General features: G+C 42.8%; 1 protein-coding gene across 1 annotated transcript; it reads left to right on the top strand.

The window, feature by feature from the left end:
* Window positions 1–840: 840 nt before the first annotated feature.
* LOC311007995 (uncharacterized protein) lies at window positions 841–21,462 on the top strand (the record flags this gene model as incomplete). The annotated part of the gene is made up of 9 exons (XM_084001426.1): window positions 841–921; window positions 11,475–11,675; window positions 12,837–13,181; window positions 14,673–14,829; window positions 15,942–16,078; window positions 17,337–17,492; window positions 18,379–18,456; window positions 19,094–19,165; window positions 21,349–21,462. 9 exons carry the CDS (start codon window positions 841–843, stop codon window positions 21,460–21,462), a joined length of 1,341 nt encoding a protein of 446 aa, XP_083857552.1.
* Window positions 21,463–22,544: the final 1,082 nt, after the last annotated feature.

The raw sequence follows: 22,544 nt of genomic DNA, 5'->3' as shown, positions 1-22,544 counted from the left end.
ACCGGAGCTCCATCTCTCTGCACCAGCCGCCGCCTACATCGCCCCCATCCCACCCCTTCCCCTGCCGTTAGACCGGCCTCCCCTCCCTTCCCATGGACCAGTCTGCCACCCAGTCCTCCCATCGAGCTGACCGGCTCTCCCTGCCCCCCCCCCTCCCCTCACTAGAGACTGCCTTCATCAACCCCTGCTAACATTTCCATATTCCGCACATTCTGTGACAAACTGTAAACTGTTTTCTTGTCTGTAACAACATCTATTGCACGTCTGTCCGTCCTGGGTGAGGGATCCCTCCTCTGTTGCTCACCCTGAGGTTTCTCCTGTTTTTCCCTGTTAAAAGGGTTTCCATGGAGTTTTTCCTCAGTCGATGTGAGGGTCTAAGGACAGAGGATGTTGTTACGATGCCATGTAAAGCCCTTTGAGACAAACTGTTTGTAAAAACGGGCTATACAAATAAAATTGCCTTGCCTTGCCATTGCCTTGCACAAAGTCATCAACTATAGGGCCATGGCCTCTTTCATTCTTTTGGAGCAGACTAACAATAACAGAATCATCTGCATACTTAATAATAGTCCTGTTTTGATATTTGCTCTGGCACATGTTTGTATAAAGAATGAACAGAAGTGGAGAGAGTACGCATCCTTGTGGGGAGCCTGTGGAGCTATGAAGCTGACCAGACAGGACCCCGTTCACCCTTACTCTCTGTGTCCTATTAGTTAAAAAATCCAAAATCCAGCCCACAAGATTATAATTAAAATTGAATTGTTCTAAAAGGCGCTTGGCCAAAATGTGTGGTTGGATGGTATTAAAAGCAGATGAAAAGTCAATAAAGAGAATTCGAGCATGAGATCCACTTCCCTCCAGATGCTTAAAGAGCAGGTGGAGCAAGGTGGTTGTGGCATCCTCTACTCCCCTGTGTGGCCTGTAGGCGAACTGCATGGGGTCAAGAGCATTTTTAGTAATTTTTAAGATCTCTGACCTTACCAGTTTCTCAAAGTTTTTCATTAAAATTGAGGTCAAAGCAACTGGTCTAAAATCATTAAAAATTTTGGGGCCACTAGATTTAGGTACTGGGACCACTATAGCATCCTTCCAGACCTTTGGGACATATTGTGTCTGCAGGGATTTATTAAAAATGTAGTGGAATATGGGACTCAGCTCTTTGGATTTAATCAAGCGTCCACAGATATTATCTGGGCCTTGACTTTTGTTGACTTTTGTTTTGTAAAAAACATTTTCAACATCTCCACATGTGATGTTAAAATGCTGGTCGTTCCTAAGTTTATTCTGAAGTTCCTGAACCTTCAAACTAAAATCTGTGTTATCAAAACGAGTGTAAAAGCAGTTAAGAGCATTGGCAAGCTCACAATCAGACTTAAAACCCTCTAAGGAAACATGGCTGTTATTCCCTTGACTCTGGATGCCCGCAATTGTTTTCATGCAGGACCAAGCTGAGCCAAGGTTATTTGCAGCCATCTTATCTTCAAGTTTGGACTTGTATCTCTGTTTAGCTTTTAAAATTTCAGTTTTCAACTCCTTAGTGGCCATATGTAAGTCAGAGGCGACTCCTTGCTTAAAAGCATTTTTCTTCTTCTGTATACAGTCTTTTACGGACTTATTTACCCATGGTTTGTTATTTGGGTAGATTTTGACTTGTTTACAGGGAATGATCATGTCTCTACAAAAAGTCACATATGAACAAATGACATCAGTCAATTCATCCAAGTCATCACCACAGGATTCTTTAAACACGTTCCAGTCTGTGCAATCATAACACTCCTGAAGGCACATAACAGATTCATCGGTCCAGTCTTTTATTTCCTTGGTTTGTACCTTCTCCCTCTTCAAGACAGTTTGGTATGTGGGCAATAGATGCACGCAGTTATGGTCTGCGGAGCCCAATGGGGGAAGTGGAACTGATTTATAGGCATCTTTCACTGAGCCATAGCAAAGGTCCAGTGTCTTATCCCGCCTGGTTGGACAGGAGACATACTGGTAAAAGTTTCTCAGTGTCTTTTTCAAGGAGACATGATTAAAATCTCCCAGTATAAAGTTTGGCGCGTCAGGAGAAATCGACTGCAGTTTTCAAATTTTTGACTTTTTAAGACCCCACGGATACCCTGTAACTATTACCCCTCGCAAAACTGTATTGTTCTGTATATAATTTTATTTATTTATATATATATATATATATATATATATATATATATAATAAATAAATTATATACAGAACAATACAGTTTTGCGAGGGGTAATAGTTACAGGGTATCCGTGGGGTCTTAAAAAGTCAAAAATTTGAAAACTGCAGTCGATTTCTCCTGACGCGCCAAACTTTATACTGGAGATTTTAATCATGTCTCCTTGAAAAAGACACTGAGAAACTTTTACCAGTATGTCTCCTGTCCAACCAGCGGGATAAGACACTGGACCTTTGCTATGGCTCAGTGAAAGATGCCTATAAATCAGTTCCACTTCCCCCATTGGGCTCCGCAGACCATAACTGCGTGCATCTATTGCCCACATACCAAACTGTCTTGAAGAGGGAGAAGGTACAAACCAAGGAAATAAAAGACTGGACCGATGAATCTGTTATGTGCCTTCAGGAGTGTTATGATTGCACAGACTGGAACGTGTTTTAAAGAATCCTGTGGTGTGACTTGATGAATTGACTGATGTCATTTGTTCATATGTGACTTTTTGTAGAGACATGATCATTCCCTGTAAACAAGTCAAAATCTACCCAAATAACAAACCATGGGTAAATAAGTCCGTAAAAGACTGTATACAGAAGAAGAAAATGCTTTTAAGCAAGGAGTCGCCTCTGACTTACATATGGCCACTAAGGAGTTGAAAACTGAAATTTTAAAAGCTAAACAGAGATACAAGTCCAAACTTGAAGATAAGATGGCTGCAAATAACCTTGGCTCAGCTTGGTCCTGCATGAAAACAATTGCGGGCATCCAGAGTCAAGGGAATAACAGCCATGTTTCCCTTAGAGGGTTTTAAGTCTGATTGTGAGCTTGCCAATGCTCTTAACTGCTTTTACACTCGTTTTGATAACACAGATTTTAGTTTGAAGGTTCAGGAACTTCAGAATAAACTTAGGAACGACCAGCATTTTAACATCACATGTAGAGATGTTGAAAATGTTTTTTACAAAACAAAAGTCAACAAAAGTCAAGGCCCAGATATATCTGTGGACGCTTGATTAAATCCAAGAGCTGAGTCCCATATTCCACTACATTTTTAATAAATCCCTGCAGACACAATATGTCCCAAAGGTCTGGAAGGATGCTATAGTGGTCCCCAGTACCTAAATCTAGTGGCCCCAAAATTTTTAATGATTTTAGACCAGTTGCTTTGACCTCAATTTTAATGAAAAAACTTTGAGAAACTGGTAAGGTCAGAGATCTTAAAAATTACTAAAAATGCTCTTGACCCCATGCAGTTCGCCTACAGGCCACACAGGGGAGTAGAGGATGCCACAACCACCTTGCTCCACCTGCTCTTTAAGCATCTGGAGGGAGTGGATCTCATGCTCGAATTCTCTTTATTGACTTTTCATCTGCTTTTAATACCATCCAACCACACATTTTGGCCAAGCGCCTTTTAGAACAATTCAATTTTAATTATAATCTTGTGGGCTGGATTTTGGATTTTTTTAACTAATAGGACACAGAGAGTAAGGGTGAACGGGGGTCCTGTCTGGTCAGCTTCATAGCTCCACAGGCTCCCCACAAGGATGCGTACTCTCTCCACTTCTGTTCATTCATTATACAAACATGTGCCAGAGGCAAATATCAAAACAGGACTATTATTAAGTATGCAGATGATTCTGTTATTGTTAGTCTGCTCCAAAAGAATGAAAGAGGCCATGGCCCTATAGTTGATGACTTTGTGCAAGGCAATGGCAAGGCAAGGCAATTTTATTTGTATAGCCCGTTTTTACAAACAGTTTGTCTCAAAGGGCTTTACATGGCATCGTAACAACATCCTCTGTCCTTAGACCCTCACATCGACTGAGGAAAAACTCCATGGAAACCCTTTTAACAGGGAAAAACAGGAGAAACCTCAGGGTGAGCAACAGAGGAGGGATCCCTCACCCAGGACGGACAGACGTGCAATAGATGTTGTTACAGACAAGAAAACAGTTTACAGTTTTTCACAGAATGTGCGGAATATGGAAATGTTAGCAGGGGTTGATGAAGGCAGTCTCTAGTGAGGGGAGGGGGGGGGCAGGGAGAGCCGGTCAGCTCGATGGGAGGACTGGGTGGCAGACTGGTCCATGGGAAGGGAGGGGAGGCCGGTCTAACGGCAGGGGAAGGGGTGGGATGGGGGCGATGTAGGCGGCGGCTGGTGCAGAGAGATGGAGCTCCGGTGGATCTGCGGAAACACAGAGAGAGTGCGAGACACCAAGGCCAAACTACAAAGTACAACAGAAAATGACAGTTCAAAAATATACTGAGGAGAGGAGAGGAGAGGAGGGGAGGGGAGGGGAGGGGAGGGGAGGGGAGGAGGAGAGGAGAGGAGGGAGAGGAGAGGAGAGGAGAGGAGAGGGCTCTGAGTAACCAGATGTGTCCCCAGCAGTCTAAGCCTATAGCAGCGTAGCTATAAAATGGTTCAGAGCTACCTGAACCAGCCCTAACTAAAAGCCCTGTCATAAAGGAAGGTCTTAAGTCTAGACTTAAATGTAGTTAGAGTGTCTGCCTCTTTGACCCATGGAGAGAGCTGGTTCCACAGTAAAGGAGCCCGGTAACTGAAGGCTCTACCTCCCAGTCTGTTTTTAGAGATACTGGGAGTCACTAACAGACCTGCATTCTGGGAGCGGAGTGCTCTGGTAGGACAGTAAGGAATGATTAGTTCTTTCAGATAGGTTGGAGCTTTATCATTAAGAGCCTTATAAGTCAGCAGAAGGATTTTGAAGTCTATTCTAAATCCTACAGGAAGCCAGTGGAGAGAAGCTAAGGTGGGAGAGATGTGCTCTCTCTTCCTAACTCCTGTCAAAACTCTCGCTGCGGCATTCTGGACCAGCTGGAGACTCTTTAGAGAGTTTTTCGGACATCCTGACAGGAGAGAGTTGCAGTAGTCTAGCCTAGAAGTGATAAATGCATGCACTAGTTTCTCAGCATCACTCTGGGAGAGAATATTCCTAATCTTAGTGATACTGCGCAGATGGAAGAAGGCGGTCCTAGTCACATGTTTTATGTGGGAGCTAAAGGAAAGGTCCTGGTCAAAAATGACTCCAAGGTTCCGCGCGGTTGTACTCGGGGTCAGGGTGATGCCATCTAGAGTAGCGATCTGATCAGAGAAAGTGTCCCTGAGATGTTTAGGTCCAAACACAATGACCTCAGTTTTATCTGAATTCAGTAGCAAGAAGTTAGAGGACATCCAGGATCTAATGTCTTTCAGACAGTCTTGCAGATTGATGAGCCGGCTTCTGTCATCTGGCTCCATGGACAAGTAGAGTTGCGTATCATCCGCATAACAGTGAAAATTGATTGAATGCTTCCGGATGATGCCACCTAATGGGAGCATGTAAAGAATGAAGAGGATTGGCCCTAAGACTGAACCCTGCGGTACACCATGCGTAACTCTGCTATACTCTGAATGGTCGTTATTAACATTAACAAATTGAAACCTGTCAGATAAGTATGACTTAAACCATTTCAGGGCGGGCCCTTTAATCCCTATTTCATGATCTAGTCTCTGCAGCAGGATGCTGTGGTCGATGGTGTCGAATGCAGCACTGAGGTCCAAAAGTACAAGAACAGAGACGAGACCTCTGTCTGAAGCTATAAGAAGATCATTAGAGACTTTGACAAGTGCTGTTTCAGTGCTATGGTGTTCTCTGAATCCAGATTGGAAAGCTTCAAAGAGCTCGTTGCTGTGCAGATGTTCATGTAGCTGCTCCAGGACAATCTTCTCAAGGATCTTAGAGATGTAAGGAAGGTTGGATATAGGCCGATAGTTGGCGAGGACATCTGGGTCAAGAGAAGGTTTTTTAAGTAAAGGGTTAATGACAGCCACCTTGAAGGCCTTTTGTGTGCAGTGGTGTGAAGAGTCACATCTTCAAATTAACATATCGAAAACAAAGGACAGAACACCACACACCCACAAAAGCAATCTGGTGTATGCAGTCCAATGCAACGAGGAATGCAAAGACCTCTACATTGGAGAAACAAAACAACCACTGCATAAACGCATGGCCCAACACAGGAGAGCAAACTCCTCAGGACTGGACTCTGCTGTTCATTTACATCTCAAGGAGAAAGCCCACTCCTTTGAGGACAGCAATGTCCAAATCCTAGACAGAGAGGACAGATGGTTTGAAAGAGGAGTTAAAGAAGCCATTTTTGTAAAAGTAGAAAAACCAACCCTCAACAGGGGAGGAGGTCTGAGACACCACCTGTCTCCAATTTACAATGCTGCCCTTTCATCCCTTCCCAGGAGACTCAACAATCTAGCCTCAAAGAACAACCACTGTTCACAAGTGGCAAGTGACTCCAACGACTGTCGTTAGAACACAATAGGGCACTAACGAAGTCGAACCAACTTCCCACCAACGACAGTCACTCCAACGACTGTCGTTGGCACTTGGAGCACAAAAGGGAACCAGTGACATCATCACCCTTGTGAACGCCCACACAAGAGGTTAAATAGTGAGTCTCCACACCAGATAGTTGGACCAGTCCCAGCCTGGTCAGATGCTACATGAACTGATGAAGCCTCTTGGATGAGAGGTGAAACGTCTTCCTAGACAAACAACTAAGTCCAGTTGCTTTCGATTTAACCTCCTTTGAAATACTATGACCTGGACAAATGAGAATATGCACCGGCATCGAAAACAAAGGACATGTTAACTGATTTTAGCAAACAAATCCACACATATGATGCCACAACCATAGGAGGTCAGTTAGTGGAATGTGTGGAATCCTACAAATATCTTGGGACTATTATTGATTTTAAACTGAACTTTCAAGAGAACTGTGAAACTGTGTGTAAAAAAGGACAACAGCGTCTGCACTGTCTGAGAAAACTGTCTTACTGGAATGTTGACAGAACCATGATGATTCTTTTTTATCGTGCCTTTATTGAGTCTATTTTATCTTTTTCTTTGGTGTCATGGTTTGGAAGCCTTTCTATTAAAAACAAGAATGCATTGAATCAAATTGTGAAATGGTCAAGTAAGCTGATAGGCGAGCCACAGCTGAACCCTTCTTCCCTGTACACCAGGCAGTTACAGCGGATAGCCACGACCATTTTAAATGATAGTTTACACCCTTTGCACAGCGAATTTCAGTTTCTCCCCTCTGGACGGAGGTTGTCAGTCCCATTTTGTAGAACAAAACGTTATAAAAACAGCTTTGTTCCAGCTGCAGTAACACTGGTGAACAAGCTGTAGTTTGCACAAAAGTTGCACAAGTCACTTTTCGGAAGCACAATGTACTTTACAATGTTTTTATCTTATTGCTCTTATCCATTCTTAACCTGGAGGAAATTTTGCTCTTGGTGTTTTAATTTTTTTTTTTTTTTTTTTTTTGCCTCATGTCTTTCACTTCTTATATTTATTTCACGAACTGCAGCACTTTCTGTCGAGCCGAAGCTGTCTCTTGTTTTATGTGTATGTGTTCTTTTTAAATGTCCTGTTTCTGAACTGATTGTTTGTTTTCTGTTGCTTGTTTAACTCTCGACTGCAAAACCAGTTTACCCTTGGGTATCAATAAAGTAACCTGAACCTGAACCTGAATTATTGAGATTTTACTACAAAATATCCAGGCGAACTTTCCAAAATGTCCATTTTTGGCACAGCTTGGAACCACCTGCTACTATAAACCATTGTTTAATCTTTATTTTCACACAATTTGGATAAACTAACTGAAAATAAATCTACTGGAACCGATTGTAAATAACTAACATAGTGGATTCAGTCTCTCTGCGTCCTGCTGCTCAGAGCAGCTTGTTTGGGTGGGGGTTGGGCTTTCAGCCTCTATCTCTGCAGCGGAGTGGTCGATTCGAGTGATTGGCAGCTCATTCTAACCATTAGAGAGCAGAGAATGACGCTAGACCCAGGTCGATGTGATTGGCCGCACTGGCAGCCATGTGCCAGCCATGAACCAATCAGATCAGCAGATCCACGTGCAGGCCTACGTGGGGTTGTGTGCGCGCGCACCAGGCTTCCGTTCGGATTTCGGTCCGGCTGATTCAGATGTAAACACTAGGCAGAGTTCAACTGGAAATATTGTGGATTTACCCATAACACAACCTTTTCACGGCAAAACAGCAAAGGTAAGAGCAAATGTACGACCATGTTTTGGCCACGCAGCGTCTGGTTTTGCTCGACTTTGTTCGTTGTTGTCTTCTCCCTCTGCCGTGCTGCTGTTAGCTGCTGTGTAAGCGCGGTTGTTGAGGGACGCCCCAGTGTTTACGTTCAGATGAGCGGTCGCTGATGTGTTTTGCATAATGTACAGTAGTATACGAGCCAGAAATGTGGCGACTGGGTCCACACAGAGGTGCTTTATGAAGTTTGATGTCTAGTTGTTTGTTTGAGTAGTGTTTGGGCTGTGTTTGGGTCATATAAACATGGTTTTTACACGTTGTAGCCCAGCTTCAGCTGTTTAATTTGACATAATATGACCATATTCTTTCATAATCAGTGCAGTGGGGGCTCTGTTATTGTTATGCATGTCTTCAAGTCCCCCAATGAGGGACTCTGGATTTTAACAGGTTTTAGACAGGTCTTAAATGTTCTTATGCCCTCCATGGGCGAGCATTTCACTCGCATTTGCCCCTAAAAAAGTCTATGGTGTGAACCGGGAACATCACAAAAACAGAAAGATCACAACCTGCGATTGGTCAAAAACTACAAATCCCACAATTCTCTGCCTCAACAATAACAGTAGTTGTGTAAGTAAGGGAGAGTGGAGCTGTCGGTGAAAAGAGGAAACAACGCCACGTCTGGTCCTGTTCTATGTTGTTCGTTCACACCGTCACCGTTTATTCGTTACGTCCGCGGTGTAAAAGGCCGTGACGCAAAGACGCGATTAGGCGCGAGACGCGATTAGGCGCGAGACGCGGTATACGCGACTTTTTTTTTTTTGCGACGCAATACACGCGATTCTTTTATGGCGACGGGACCTTCGCGTCTTCGTCCTTTTCATCGTGTTTGGCGGGAAGACCCAAAGGGGCTTCCCGCCAAACACGAGGAACGCTTTTTTTTCGCGCGAGCTTTTACGCGCAACCAAACGCGAGATACGCGAGATACGCGAATTAGCGCTCGTTTTCACTCGTTTCAAAAAAAAATTCACGAGCCCGCCCATTTTCACTACAACAATTTTTTTTTTTTTTTTTTTTTTTCAAAGAAGGTTAAATCGAAAGCAACTGGACTTAGTTATTTGTCTAGGAAGACGTTTCACCTTCATCCAAGAGGCTTCATCAGTTCATGTAGCATCTGACCAGGCTGGGACTGGTCCAACTAACTGGTGTGGAGACTCAGTATAAGTCCAGTTGCTTTCGATTTAACCTCCTTTGAAATACTATGACCTGGACAAATGAGAATATGCACAGGCCTACAACAACATTTCTGCTCTCATCAACCATGGTTGAGGTCACAACGCTGCGCTGTAGCTGCTCTGGAAGTCCGAGACACTGAGGCCAAAGAGGAGCAGTGCGTCGCTGTGTCGGACTGTTTGGATTTAAGAAGCTGCACAGAGTCAGGTGAGCAGAAGCTGCCCCCCCCCCCCTTCACCGTGGAACAGACGGTAGCGGCACAGACACAGAGACAACATGGAGCTGTGTGACAGGTTGAGTTTTATTTATCATGATAATTACAGTTTTTCTCAATCGCTTTGGTGCTATTCTCAGATCAGAATGAAAGTTCTCATAACTATTAGTTCAACCTCCACAACATGTAGTCATTTGTCCACATCATAGTAGCAGTTTCTCCTTCCTCTGAACAAATTGCAAATGCTTTTGGACATGTATCAGTTGCTCTCATACAATTCTCTGCTGTTTTACAACATTATCATTTGTTTATGTCATGTCAGTCAAAATGAACTATACTTTTGAACGCTGAATAGTCTTTCCCTATAAAACTAATAGTCCTCATTTCATTGCTTGAGTCATTACATACAAAATTGTTGAACTAGTTTTCGAAATCTGTCAAACTAATTTTAAATGTTGGGAGAAGCACTGTGAATTCAATGATTCAAACATTTACAGTAAGGAACAACAGGTATGTATTCAGCACTAAACAATCTGCACTGCTGTCATTGTGTCAGGCATTACTGTAAGATACAGTGGGACAAGAACTTTTTTACATTTACATTTAGACTTACACGGTACTGCACTACAGCATTTTATAAGTAGGAAGCACTTTGACAGTATTGTACACTACAGTAATAATGGTTGATGCAGTAGGCATGTACTATACATTACTGTAATTTTACTCTGCATCACATAGGATTACAAGACAACCTCACAGAGGTGGAAGAGACTGAGCCCATTACAAACAATGGCATAAGGTTGAAAGAGATACAATGTAAGGATGACATTACTGTATCTTTGGGAATATTGAATCTGTTTCAATCGCTACAACTGACAGAGTGATGTAGATGAAAATGTGACTGGAACGTCTGGATGTGCAGGAATGATTTACAGTACTCTGTAGGTTCAGGTACTATATGTACTGCAACATAGTTTACGTAAAGTTGTACCCAAAGAGTGTTTCTTATGTTTGTTGTAGATGACTGTAGTGTATTTTTCCTTTGCACAATGCTGTGAACAAATCAGAATTGCAAAGAGCATATGCAGTAGAAATGTGAAACATACATATTCAGTATCTCCACTAAATACAGTAATGTGTAACTTTACTGTAGTTTTCACATGGCTGTACAAGTAGTGTATAGTGCTGTCTGGAGCATTTTCAGGTAGTATCATCACTTTGTGCATTGGAAAACACTTAGAGAATAAAGTGTCCTAATGAAAACATGACAAAGCCATTTGACCATCTTGTTCATAAACGATGGTGTCAGGACTTCTCATTTTGACGACACTGACAGTTTCATTGACATGAGTACTTGCTTTTGAGGGATGGACAATCCATTTTGAGCAAGTGACGCGCTTTTGCAGGTCATCCACTAGGTTTTGCAGTTTGCAATAATTGTTCTGAGAAATGCACTAACTGTTGTGCAAATGTTAAGAGTGATGTGAGAAAAGCACCAAAGCGACTGAAAAAAACTGTAATACATACTTAGTAACAAGCCTGTAAGTTCAACAAATCAGTATATGCTACTGTGACTTAACTAGCCTAGTTAAATAAAAAGATGTAGTTTAATACCATAATATATAGGGCTGACCAAAGGCCAATGTGTTTACTTCATGTGTCAAATATTTATTACTTGTTGCTACGACTCATTTTAGCTTCTTTCACCAAACTCCCATGATGCACTGAGCTCCTACATCCCATCCTTGTTCTGTAGGGCTGCTGTGTGTGGACCAGATGCTGCCGTCACCATGACAACGTCCCAACGTGCAGGAGGACACGCGGTCAGAAACTCCAGAGGTCAGAGAGAAGGTGGGAGGTCCTCCGCTCTGATTGGCTGAGAGACCCCGACTCCTCTCCCTGGACCCAGGACCAGGACCGGCCCAGTCATGTGACTCTGAGTGAGGGGGGTAAGAGGGTAAGAGGGGGGGTAAGAGGGTAAGAGGGTAAGAGGTGGGGGTAGGAGGGTAAGAGGGGGGGGTAAGAGGGTAAGAGGTGGGGGTAGAGGTGGGGGTATCTGTCTGCACAGCACTGTACAGCTGTACTCTGATAATACAACACTGTAATACTACAGTACTACAATAACACAGTGGTGCTATGATAATACTACTGTAATTATACTGTAGTTCTACAACACTGTTAGACTACAGTACCACAACACTGTAACACAACAGTCCATTACTGTGATACTACACAACAATAACACTACATTGTTATATTACTGCACTGTAATACTACAGCACTAATGAAAATACAACTAACAAGATACACTCAGAGTAAATGTACTTTTTTTTCATTCTGTGTAACTGACAACGTGAAGATTAATGAAAAACAAATCAAATCAAATAAATCACTGTTGTAATTTCACCAAAATGAGGATTTTCTGTTATCTTGTAAATTTCAATTTTCCTTTATTGTCATCGAGCAACGAAGCACAATTAAATATAGGTGAATCTCTCCCTAATCATTTTAAAAAGTAAAAAGGATAAAATAAATATACAAAGAGTCATTTAAGATATATATATATATATATATATATATATATATATATATATATATATATATATGTTAAAAAATCAAAGCATTGATTTAAATAATAGTAATAATAGATTAGGTCTTGTAGCACCACAATAAAGTTGCATTACAATACAATTTTTTTTATTTTCACCTCATGATGTAATAACGCTGCATTTTGTGATAAAATTCTTTAACGTAATATGTAATAAACTTTGCCGCATTTTGTTATAAGTTGTTACATATTGCATTAGTTACAAAATACAAGTGTTGCACTTTTTTATATAGAAACTTTAATAATAATTTTGTGCAAAATGTAACAACTTATTACAAAATGCAGCAAAGTTTATTACATATTGCGTTAAAGAATTTTATTACAAAATGTGGCAGATTTTACAAAATATTACATCATGAGGTGAAATTAATTACATTATTACAAAATGCAGCCTCAATACAGGCCTCAATTAAATGAATAATTAGAAAAAAATAATTTATTTAGTAAAATAGAAATGAAATCAAAGAAATGAAATGTTTAGTATTTGTTCCTCTGGTGATAATACGACAGGATGATCAGGAGGAGAGCGAGGCTGCAGCTCAGAGGTCAGAGGTCATCTCGCCTGTCTCCCCGTGCGGCGCTGTGACGTCATCGTCGTCGTGGTCACCATGGTGGGGGGGCGTGGTGGTGTGCGGCTCCATCGGCTCGGTCAGAGCTCTGTGGGAGACCCGGATCAAGAGGAGGAGGGAGGAGCAGGACGAGGAGGAGCAGCAGAGGAGGAGGAGCGGCACCGAGCGGCGCTCCAGACTCAGCCTGGGGGTCTGGGAGGACCGGGCCGTTCTGGCTCCACTCAGACAGAAGCTGCAGACCGAGGACGGACGGCTGGTGCTCCGCATCGAGCAGGAGGAGTGGAAGGTATCTATTTATTTATTTATTTATTTAAAAGGGACAATACACATTAATGAACATTCGTACGTGTGCACAAATGTAAATGCGTCAGAGTTAGCAACTTGCTAATTTGCATCCGTAGTCCCTTAGCAGGTAACACACAAACAGACAGAAATGCACAAGAATTATACAGTGGTTCACAATCATATACACATTCATACCTATACATAAAGTGCATGTGATCTGTAAAGTGCCTGGTATAAAGTGCCAGTTTCTAAAGTGCAAGTGCAAGTTTAAATAGGTAAATCTGTCAGATTGTCCTGGTCCAGTCTTCAGTCTGATGCAGGGGCGTAGCTTTGGGTTAAACATTTGGAGGGGGTTAAGATATCTGTCTGTATAGGGATTTTTTTTAAGCAGAAAAGTGCAAAATCATTAACTTTGATAAAAGGACAAGGCTTATTTACCTCTTTATTTTGTCATCCCCACCTTTCAGTCATTTACCACTATTAGTATTATTATCTTGCCTGGATGAAGCATTATGAACATAGCACATCACAGCTTGTCAATAGCACAATGCAAAAAAAACAATTTGATTCAGAGAGAAAAGCCAATTCAGTAGCTACTGAGACCAGACAGCTGACTTGAGATAACACTTAACTTTTTAACTCAGTGATATGACTATCACCTCCTTGGGACAGTGTCTTTTCTCCTTTTATATGATGAACCAACCGTTTAAGACTGTTTCTTGGCCTTGTGGCTCTTTTCATTATGTTTCTGAGCAGAATATGGACTTGACCAACTATGACCAGGGATTACTATGTCTAGGTCATAAAATAACGGCGCTACTTTTTTCAGTAACAGTAATCAAAAAAGTTACTGTTTCCCCGTTACAACGCTGTTACCGTTACTGACAATAAAATGCGCCGTTACTTGACTCAAGAAGTCCCGTCAGAAAATAGTAATAGGCTACACCTGTTAAAGTTTACGTTATACATTTTTTTTTCGGTCCATCAACTAGTCTAACACATTTGAGCATTTTATGAAATAAAAGTAACTCAATAGTTACTGTTATTATGTAGTAATTCAGTTACTAACTCAGTTACTTTTTGGTATAGGGCTGCAACTAACGATTATTTTCATTATCAATTAATCTGTTGATTATTTTAAACAATTAATTGATTTTTTGTTTGTTCAATAAAACGTTGAAAAACATCAGTCAGTGTTTCTCAAACCACCAGACGACGTCCTCAAATGTCTTGTTTTGTCCACAAACCAAAGAGAGACTCAGTTTATTGTCATAAAGGAACAAAGAAACCAGAAATATTCACATTGAAGAAGCTGAAATCAGAGAATTTGGACTTTTTTTCTTTAAAAAAACTACTCAAACTGATTATTAGATTATCAAAATAGTTGATAATTAATATAATAATCGATTATTGTTTGATTAATCCAGTAATTTTGTTTTTTTAAATATCATAAATGACGCCCTTGGTCTGATGTGAGTGTCTGTCTCTGCAGGTCCTACCGGGCTGTCTGGTCCAGCTCAACCAGGTCCAGGAGTGGCAGCTCCACCGGACCGGACTGCAGAAGATCCCTCACTTCATCTCCAGCTTCCAGAACCTCCTGGTGCTCGATCTGTCCCGCAACGGCGTCTCTGAAATCCCCAAACAGATCGGTCAGTAGTAGCTCCGACAGATCAAAGAGGGGGTTTAGACATGGGTGCAGATCCCGGGGGGAACGGGAATTTCTGAAAAACATGAATTGTCCCCCCCAATAAAAATACCCCAAACTATTCAAAATTTAACAAATGTATTTTCAGACTTCACATTCCTCACATCTAAAAAGAAATTATTGAAATGGTGGAACAAATAATGTTTGACAAATATATTTCTAGGGCTGACCCGATTATCATATTTTGATAATCGAAGCTTCGCGTACATAAAATCGATCGGGGGGGGGGGGGGCGTAGCGGAAATAATGAAAGTTATGGCAAACAAACACTGCATATCTCATAAATCAAGCAGGTTTCCAGGATGCCAAGTCGCCTACTCATTTTAATGTAACAATTGCCGATGAGAACCGTGTCAAAAAGGAAAAAAGGAAGAAAAAAAAAACAATCGATCACGGACTTAAAGATCGATTACCATGGCAACGAACGAAGCTTCGAAGCTTCGATTTTTTTTGGGTCAGCCCTTTATATTTCTGACTCCACATTCCACCTCTAGTCTCCTCCACTACGATGCAAATGATGGGTAGTTTCTTTCACAGACGCTGATGACATCAGCAGGCTTTAAAGAAAACGACCCCCTCAATCTTAGGATTCATATTTTTGTATATTTTATATATTCATCCATATCAATTAATCATGCATAAAGTTCCATACACTGGGAGAAAAGGAAGATGGTGAGAAGAATTGGAGATCTGGGAGGGTCGGTGGGAGGCAAAAGATAAGAATGTGAGTAGACATTACATGTCCGAGACCCTTTAAATTATAATTTACTAATATAACAGCAGTGATACGCGCTGTTGGTTGTTTAGGACAAATAAACAAGAAAGGTATAAGCACAATAAATGATTCCCTGTGCAGGACTTTTTGAATGATATGCCGAGACTCTGTGGAGTTGTGATTTATGGCGGCATGGTATGAGTTGCATATGGGCAAAAAAAAAAAAAAATCACTTTTGTGTCCCCCCCAATCCTGGCATCGGATCTGCACCCCTGGGTTTAGAAGACCGACCCTGTAGCCGGTCTCACCATGTGTCCTCCTGGTTCTGGTTCTGGTCTCAGGGATGTTGACGCGGCTCAGAGAGCTGATGCTGAGCTACAACAGAGTGCAGGTGGTTCCCGAGGAGCTGAGCGGCTGTGAGAGTCTGGAGAGACTGGAGCTGGCCATGAACCGGGACCTCGACCACCTCCCTGACCAGGTACGGACCAGATAGGAGTCGACTTATGAGTAAAACAAACTATTGACTGAAAGATGCACTTAAAAGTTAGTTATAATCAGACTTTGTGTAGGACTGAATCTTAAATGCCGGTCTCAGAGCCGAGTTACCACAGTACTATGTGCCGTAAACTGAATTTTAGATGATGTCACTTCTAAGTTGACCCTTATCTAAGAATATAGAAATATTTTAGCAATATCTCAGTGAACAGTTTATATACAACTGTAATCTACTAATCTAAGTAATACAAAATATATACATTGGGAATAAATGAAAAATAAATGTTGCTAATCTTTCCAGTTCATTAAACTCATGTTACACTGTTGGTGAGATGACATCCCTTATTAAATCAGTGACAGGGATAATACCTGCTCTGTCCAAACAATATCGTTAACTTTGATAAAAGAACCACTTTATTTTTGCATTCCCATGTTCGTTACAGTAGTAAAAGGTGTTTTAATCATTTAATAAAGAGATAGTTCAACATTTTGGCAAATTGGCCGATTGCCATAATCCCTATAGTCATAGCAGTAGGTTCGTTACCTTTCATTGTCGGTGCAAGCTATTTTTAGAACGGCGGAGCAGAGCCGTGAGCTGCTCAGAGCTACGCTACGGAGGCTCATGGGATTTCTTGGTTTCCCTCATCAAACTCATCAAGTTGTTTTAGAGGTAAATGCAGAGACTGCTTGATGAAAAACTGTCCCTGAAGGCAACGTGCATCAGTGGTTTTGCATGAATTTCCCTCTAAAACAACTCTGTGTGGTAACGTTGTGTTATTATCTCATAGCGTGGTGAATGTGCAGGTCACAACTTGTCCACCAGAGCGTTTTGGAGTTGTTGGATTGTGTATTTGATGAGTTTGATGAGGAAAACCAAGAAATCCCATGAGCCTCCGTAGCGTAGCTCTGAGCAGCTCACGGCTCTGCTCCGCCGTTCTAAAAACAGCTTGCACCGACAACTAAAGGTAACGAACCTACTGCTATGACTATAGGGATTATGGCAATGGGCCAATTTGCCAAAATGTTGAACTATCCCTTTAAACATCTGGGGGAGTAGTCCAGTAAACTTTTATTATTATGTTTGAGAGTCGACTAACTTCCACAAATTCTCAGCTCTTCAGACTAAACTGACCTCTGAGACGATTGATAGCACGAGCACTAACATGAATAACAAGGTTCTCCATCCAGAGGTTCTGGTCCAGCTGCTGGTCTCAGGTCTGTTGTGTGTCCCCTCTCTCTAGTTCAGACACCTGAGGAACCTGCAGCACCTGGATCTGTCCATGAACGACTTCACCGGCATGCCGGACTGCGTGGTCGCTCTGCCGGCGCTCGAGTGGCTCGACATGGGAGGAAACCGACTGCAGTGTTTACCTGAGGACATCCACAGGTGGGTGGTGGTGGAGACACAGTGTGAGCCCCCCGCACTCTGTCACTTTTATTTATACATCTATTCTTGGACTTTTGCCTACATATTTGTATTTACACGTGTGTAGAAACCTCAGCCGATGTGGCCTATACGTTCTCTGGACATTATACAGATGCAGGTCCTGAGAGTCAGAACGGAACTGGGCAAAAAGGCTTTTAAATGTTCTGCCCCGTCTACCTGGAATGATGTGCAGCAGGACTTTTTTCATTTAATTTCATTTTGATTTATTCCATTCATGGTATACACAGGGTTGCACATATTTACATAATGTACACATTTTCACCATGAATGAAAAGGAGCAGGATGAAGAAAACCTATAGTACCTGCCCCTCTCTGTTGTTATAGTTACATTAGCTTACTTCAACACCAATATTATACTCTATTTCAAAATATTAAAGATGATGAAACATAGTAGTGACAAGAAAACAAACAAAATAGCAGTGGACACCACTCGTCTATCTATCTTTTCTTTTTTTCCCTTCTTTTTCTCTTTCTCCTTCTTCTTTTTTGTAGACGCTTATCTTTTCTTTTTTAAACATTTTCTTAAACTGAGACATACTTGTACAACTTTTCAGTTCCTTGCTTTGTGAATGCCACAATTTTACACCTGCAACAGAAATACACATTTGTTTTAAGCTTAGCCTTGCAAATGTATGTTTAACCCTCAGATCCTGTGAAAAATCACTAACGTTCCCCTGATAGGGACATTTTTTGTACCCTGTTTTCAAACACACACCACGTCAAAGTAAAAATAGGTATTACAATAATTTTTTTGGGGGGCCTGATGGGCGACCTTGATGCTGATTGGTCACGTGATGTTTGGCGCTGACGTTGATGCTGTGCTCTCATTGGCTCAGGCTGCCTCTCTGGGACTCCTGCACTTCCCCATCCTGAACTCCTCATTGGACCAGAGCTGCCAGAACATCACCTACAAGGTACGACCCGGTCCAGACTGGACTTCTTTATTTTTATCGCTTTCTACATTGTAGATTCAAACTTTTTCTTTAAAGACCTGGACCCAGTTGTTCAAAGGGTTTTGAAATCCCTTGTTTTGCCATCCAGGATCACGTAATCCACCTTTACCTTTACCCCAGTTGTTCAGAGCAGATACAAGCTTCTCTAGATGACCAAATCCAGATAATAAGAGTTTTAACTGTGAATGGAAGGGAGGGCAGGCCGGTTTAACAGCAGGGGAAAGGGCTCATGGGAGGGGAGAGGAGGGGAGAGGAGGAGAGGGGAGAGGAGAGGAGGAGAAGGAGAAGAGGAGAGGGGAGAAGAGGGGAGGAGAGGAGAAGAGGAGACCAGAGGAGAGAAGAGGGGAGAGGAGGAGAGAAGAGTAGAGGGGAAGAAGGGAGGAGAGGGGAGAGGAGAGTGGAGGGAAGAGGAGAGGAAAGAGGGCAGGAGAGAAGAGGAGGGGAGGAGAGGAGGGGAGAGGAGAAGAGAGGAGGGGGAGAGGAGAGGGGAGGAAGGGAGAGGAAATGAGAGTTAAATATATTGTGGAGTGGGTGGTTACCATGGAGAGAACATATCATCATGTTCTCTCTCTCTCTCTCTCTCTCCTGTGTGTTGTAGATCGGAGGGACGTACGCCAAACCAGTCATCCTCCCTCCTGAGGTCGCCATCGGAGCGCTGGGGAAAATGCAGGTGAGTTACAGGCTTTCCCACGACGAAGTACTTAGATAAGACAAGCCCCGCCCCCTTCCTGTGTGTGTGTGCGGGGTAAGAAATTAAGAAAGTATTTTCGGGGCAATTTTGGCCCCATGGTCTCAAAAATGAGGCCATTTTCAAAATGTTTGGGGGCCATTAAAAAAAAGGTAATTAGAGCTAGTGAATTAAAACATAATACTGTTGAAATGAACGAGTTTCGGGGCAGATAATGTTATTTAGAGGCTGCATCTCGGTGCCCCGATCACTCCCATTATACAGATATACAAGGCTCTGAATGGATCTAAATATCATCTGAAGGCATCATCTGACACCAAAGTTATCTGGGTGAGGAAACCACCGGATTTTATGGCCCGCGGGTTGAGACAGGTTGGATTATTAGAGTACAAAGTAATGATAACCAGTAGATTATCACTGTGCGTCGCAGTAGCATCAGGCCGCCTCTTAACTCATTGAGTGCTAAAAGACATAAGAAAATAACCACTCTAACCCACCTTATGTGTGAATTTGGGAACTCTATGATGAACAGAACTGAAATAGATGAGGATCAAAAACTCATGAAAACTCACAATCTGGACATTTTATCATAATTCGGTTTCTGATGATTGCTGCATTGAGTCGAATCAGTGGCGCACGCAGCCCTCTAGGCGCCAAACATACTGAATAAAACAGCCCATATCTTTAAATCTACTGTTGGGCCTTGGTGCCACTAGTTAGCGAACACGTTCAGCTTCAATCCTGACGTCGTGTGTGTTTGTGTTTTAATGCAAAATATAAGAGTATAAAGAGTTTGACTGGAGCTCAGCCGCTCTGCTTTCACCCGCCAGGCTTCGCTCAGTCCAGTCCGGTGGAGCAGTAGTTGTGTTATTGTTGTTTTGTAGCGCCCCCCCATGGTGGTTTTGTGAATATAACAACAGTATTTATCTTCCACGAGCCCTTTGACCCAGAAATGTAAGTATCAGAAGAGTGAAAGGCACAAACAGCTCATATTTCATAAAAGACGCTGTATTATACCTCCATTTCTAGAAAACAAGCAGGGATTTTGATGAAAACTGGTCACTGTTTAGCTTTGGATGGCTCAGGAACGGAGGCATATAGAAATAAACGGTTTGTCCCCATTGGAAGCAGAAAGTTTCACCTTTCAAACGAGCCATAGTATGTGTCTATAGCTATAATATAGAATACACTATACGTCTAAATTGCTGGCACCAGGATTAAAGCTTTGTAAAACAGCGCAGCATCCAATTAATTAAAGTACATAGCGGAAAGAAAATTGCTTGCTAATTTCTATTTCAAATTGTTTTTTATTGAGTTTTCAAAAAACTGTAGTAAAACAGACACAATTGCATGAATACCATACATGGATCCCATCTCCAGTGTGCGTCTTTTATAATATACATAAATACGTACTACATAGACAGTTTTTCTTTTGCTTCAATTTGTTACATTTTCAATAGTCAACCCATGTACAGATACATGCCAAAAGAAAAAAGAAAATCAACAAGAGAAAAGACAGGAAGAGAAGAGAAAGGGGGGGGGGGGGGAGAGAGCTACTGATCTAAGGTGGTTGCATCAAATTCACTTGTAAAGTATTCTAAAAAATCGCACCAAGTTTTTTTGAACCTTTTTACAGAGCCCTGAATTGTGCATCTGATTTTCTAGCTAAGAAACGCCATCGGACCCAACGTGAATGGGATGGAGGTGTGGTTGATTTCCAACCAAAAAGGATAAGTCGGCGGGCTAGTAATGTTGAGAATGCTATAAAGTCTGAATGATGTTTTGATAGCCCGCTGTTGCTAGGGGTAACCCCGAATACTGAGATAACTGGATCTGGCTCGATTCTTTTTTTTTTTTTTTACAAATATAAGAGAATGTATTGAAAATCTCTGACCAGAATGTGTGTAGTTTTGAGCATGTCCAAAACATGTGTCCCAGAGTGGCAGGGGCCTGATGGCATCTGATGCAGTTTGGATCTGAGCCGGGGTAAATCTGGGCCAGTCTGACTCTACAGAGGTGTAGGCGGTTGTGCTTGCTAATTCCAACGCTGTGTGTGTGTGTGTGTGTGTGTGTGTGTGTGTGTGTGTGTGTGTGTGTGTGTGTGTGTGTGTGTGTGTGTGTGTGTGTGTGTGTGTGTGTGTGTGTGTGTGTGTGTGTGTGTGAAGGTCAGCTGGTCGGCGGATCACCGCATCATCGACGGCGCCACCATGTGCCGCTTCTCCAACCTGTGGCGGGAATACCTGGAGAACCCGGCCAGCATGGTGCTGGACCTCAAGTGACCGGACCCAACCGGATGGAACCGGATGGAACCGGACCGCCAACACTAACACACCTTCACCTCTCCCCCTTCGCTGCCGCTGCCGCTGCCGCTGCTGCTGCTGCTGCTGCTGCTGCTGCTGCCTTCATCATCTTCTTCTTATTCTTCTTTTCTCTCATTTCCTTGTTGCCTTTCAGCGAGTTGCGGCGGCGGCGTGATGCGGCGGGGGAGGGGAGGGGCCAGCCTGTCAATCATGTCGTTTCCATGACAACCACTCACTCACTCACTCACCCCCTTACTCTCTCTCTCACTCTCTCTCTCGGTTGGAGGTTTAGAGGTTTTTGTAGTTTTTGGTCCAAGTTGAACCAGGGTTCAGCTCTTCAGGTGCTGGTGGTCTGGGTCTGGATTCTCTTTGCTGGGGGGTCGGGGGTGTGTGTGTCATCAATTCATCAGTTCATTGATCAGTTTGGACTCTGGTACCCCCCCCCCCCCCCCCCTCACTCCCCCTCCCCCCTCTCTGGATCCTGGACCGGACCAGTTCTGGTGTTTTTCTATATTTGGAAAATTAATCCTAATAATAATTTTAATCGGTGAAACTTTTAATTTGAAAATCACAGGACAGGAAGTTGGTTTAAAAGTGAGACTGAACCAGTGTGTGTGAGAGTGTGTGTGAGATCCAGGACCAGAGTCTGGGACCTGAGACCCGGGTTCACCAGAGTCCAGTTCCACCAGTTCGATCCAGATCAGATGAACCCGTCTGGGATCTGGTCCAGTTTAAAGTGGTTTTCTGAGTCCTGAACCAGGACCACCGCTCTGTGAAAGGTCCAGAAAGTCTCCGCTGATCATCAGGACCAGAACTTCACATGGTTCTGGTTCTGGTTCTGGTTCTGGTCCTGGTCCCGGTCCGATCTGGTCCCGACTGACTGAACTGTGTGTAAATGAACCGGTGGACCTGCTGCTGGTTCTGGTTCTGGTTCTGGACCCGTCTGACTGTTACTGCTCCTCCAGCTCCTGAGGGGAGACCTGGTCCTGGTCCTGGTCCTGGTCCTGGTCCTGGTTCTGGTTCTGGTTCTGGTCCCGGTCCCGACGTCTTCCTCTGGGCTG

The sequence above is a fragment of the Trachurus trachurus genome (assembly GCF_905171665.1).
Source record: "Trachurus trachurus genome assembly, contig: scaffold_166_arrow_ctg1, whole genome shotgun sequence".
NCBI lineage: Eukaryota > Metazoa > Chordata > Actinopteri > Carangiformes > Carangidae > Trachurus > Trachurus trachurus.
Note: the sequence above shows the minus strand (reverse complement) of the source record. Positions and strands in the feature narration are given on the sequence as shown.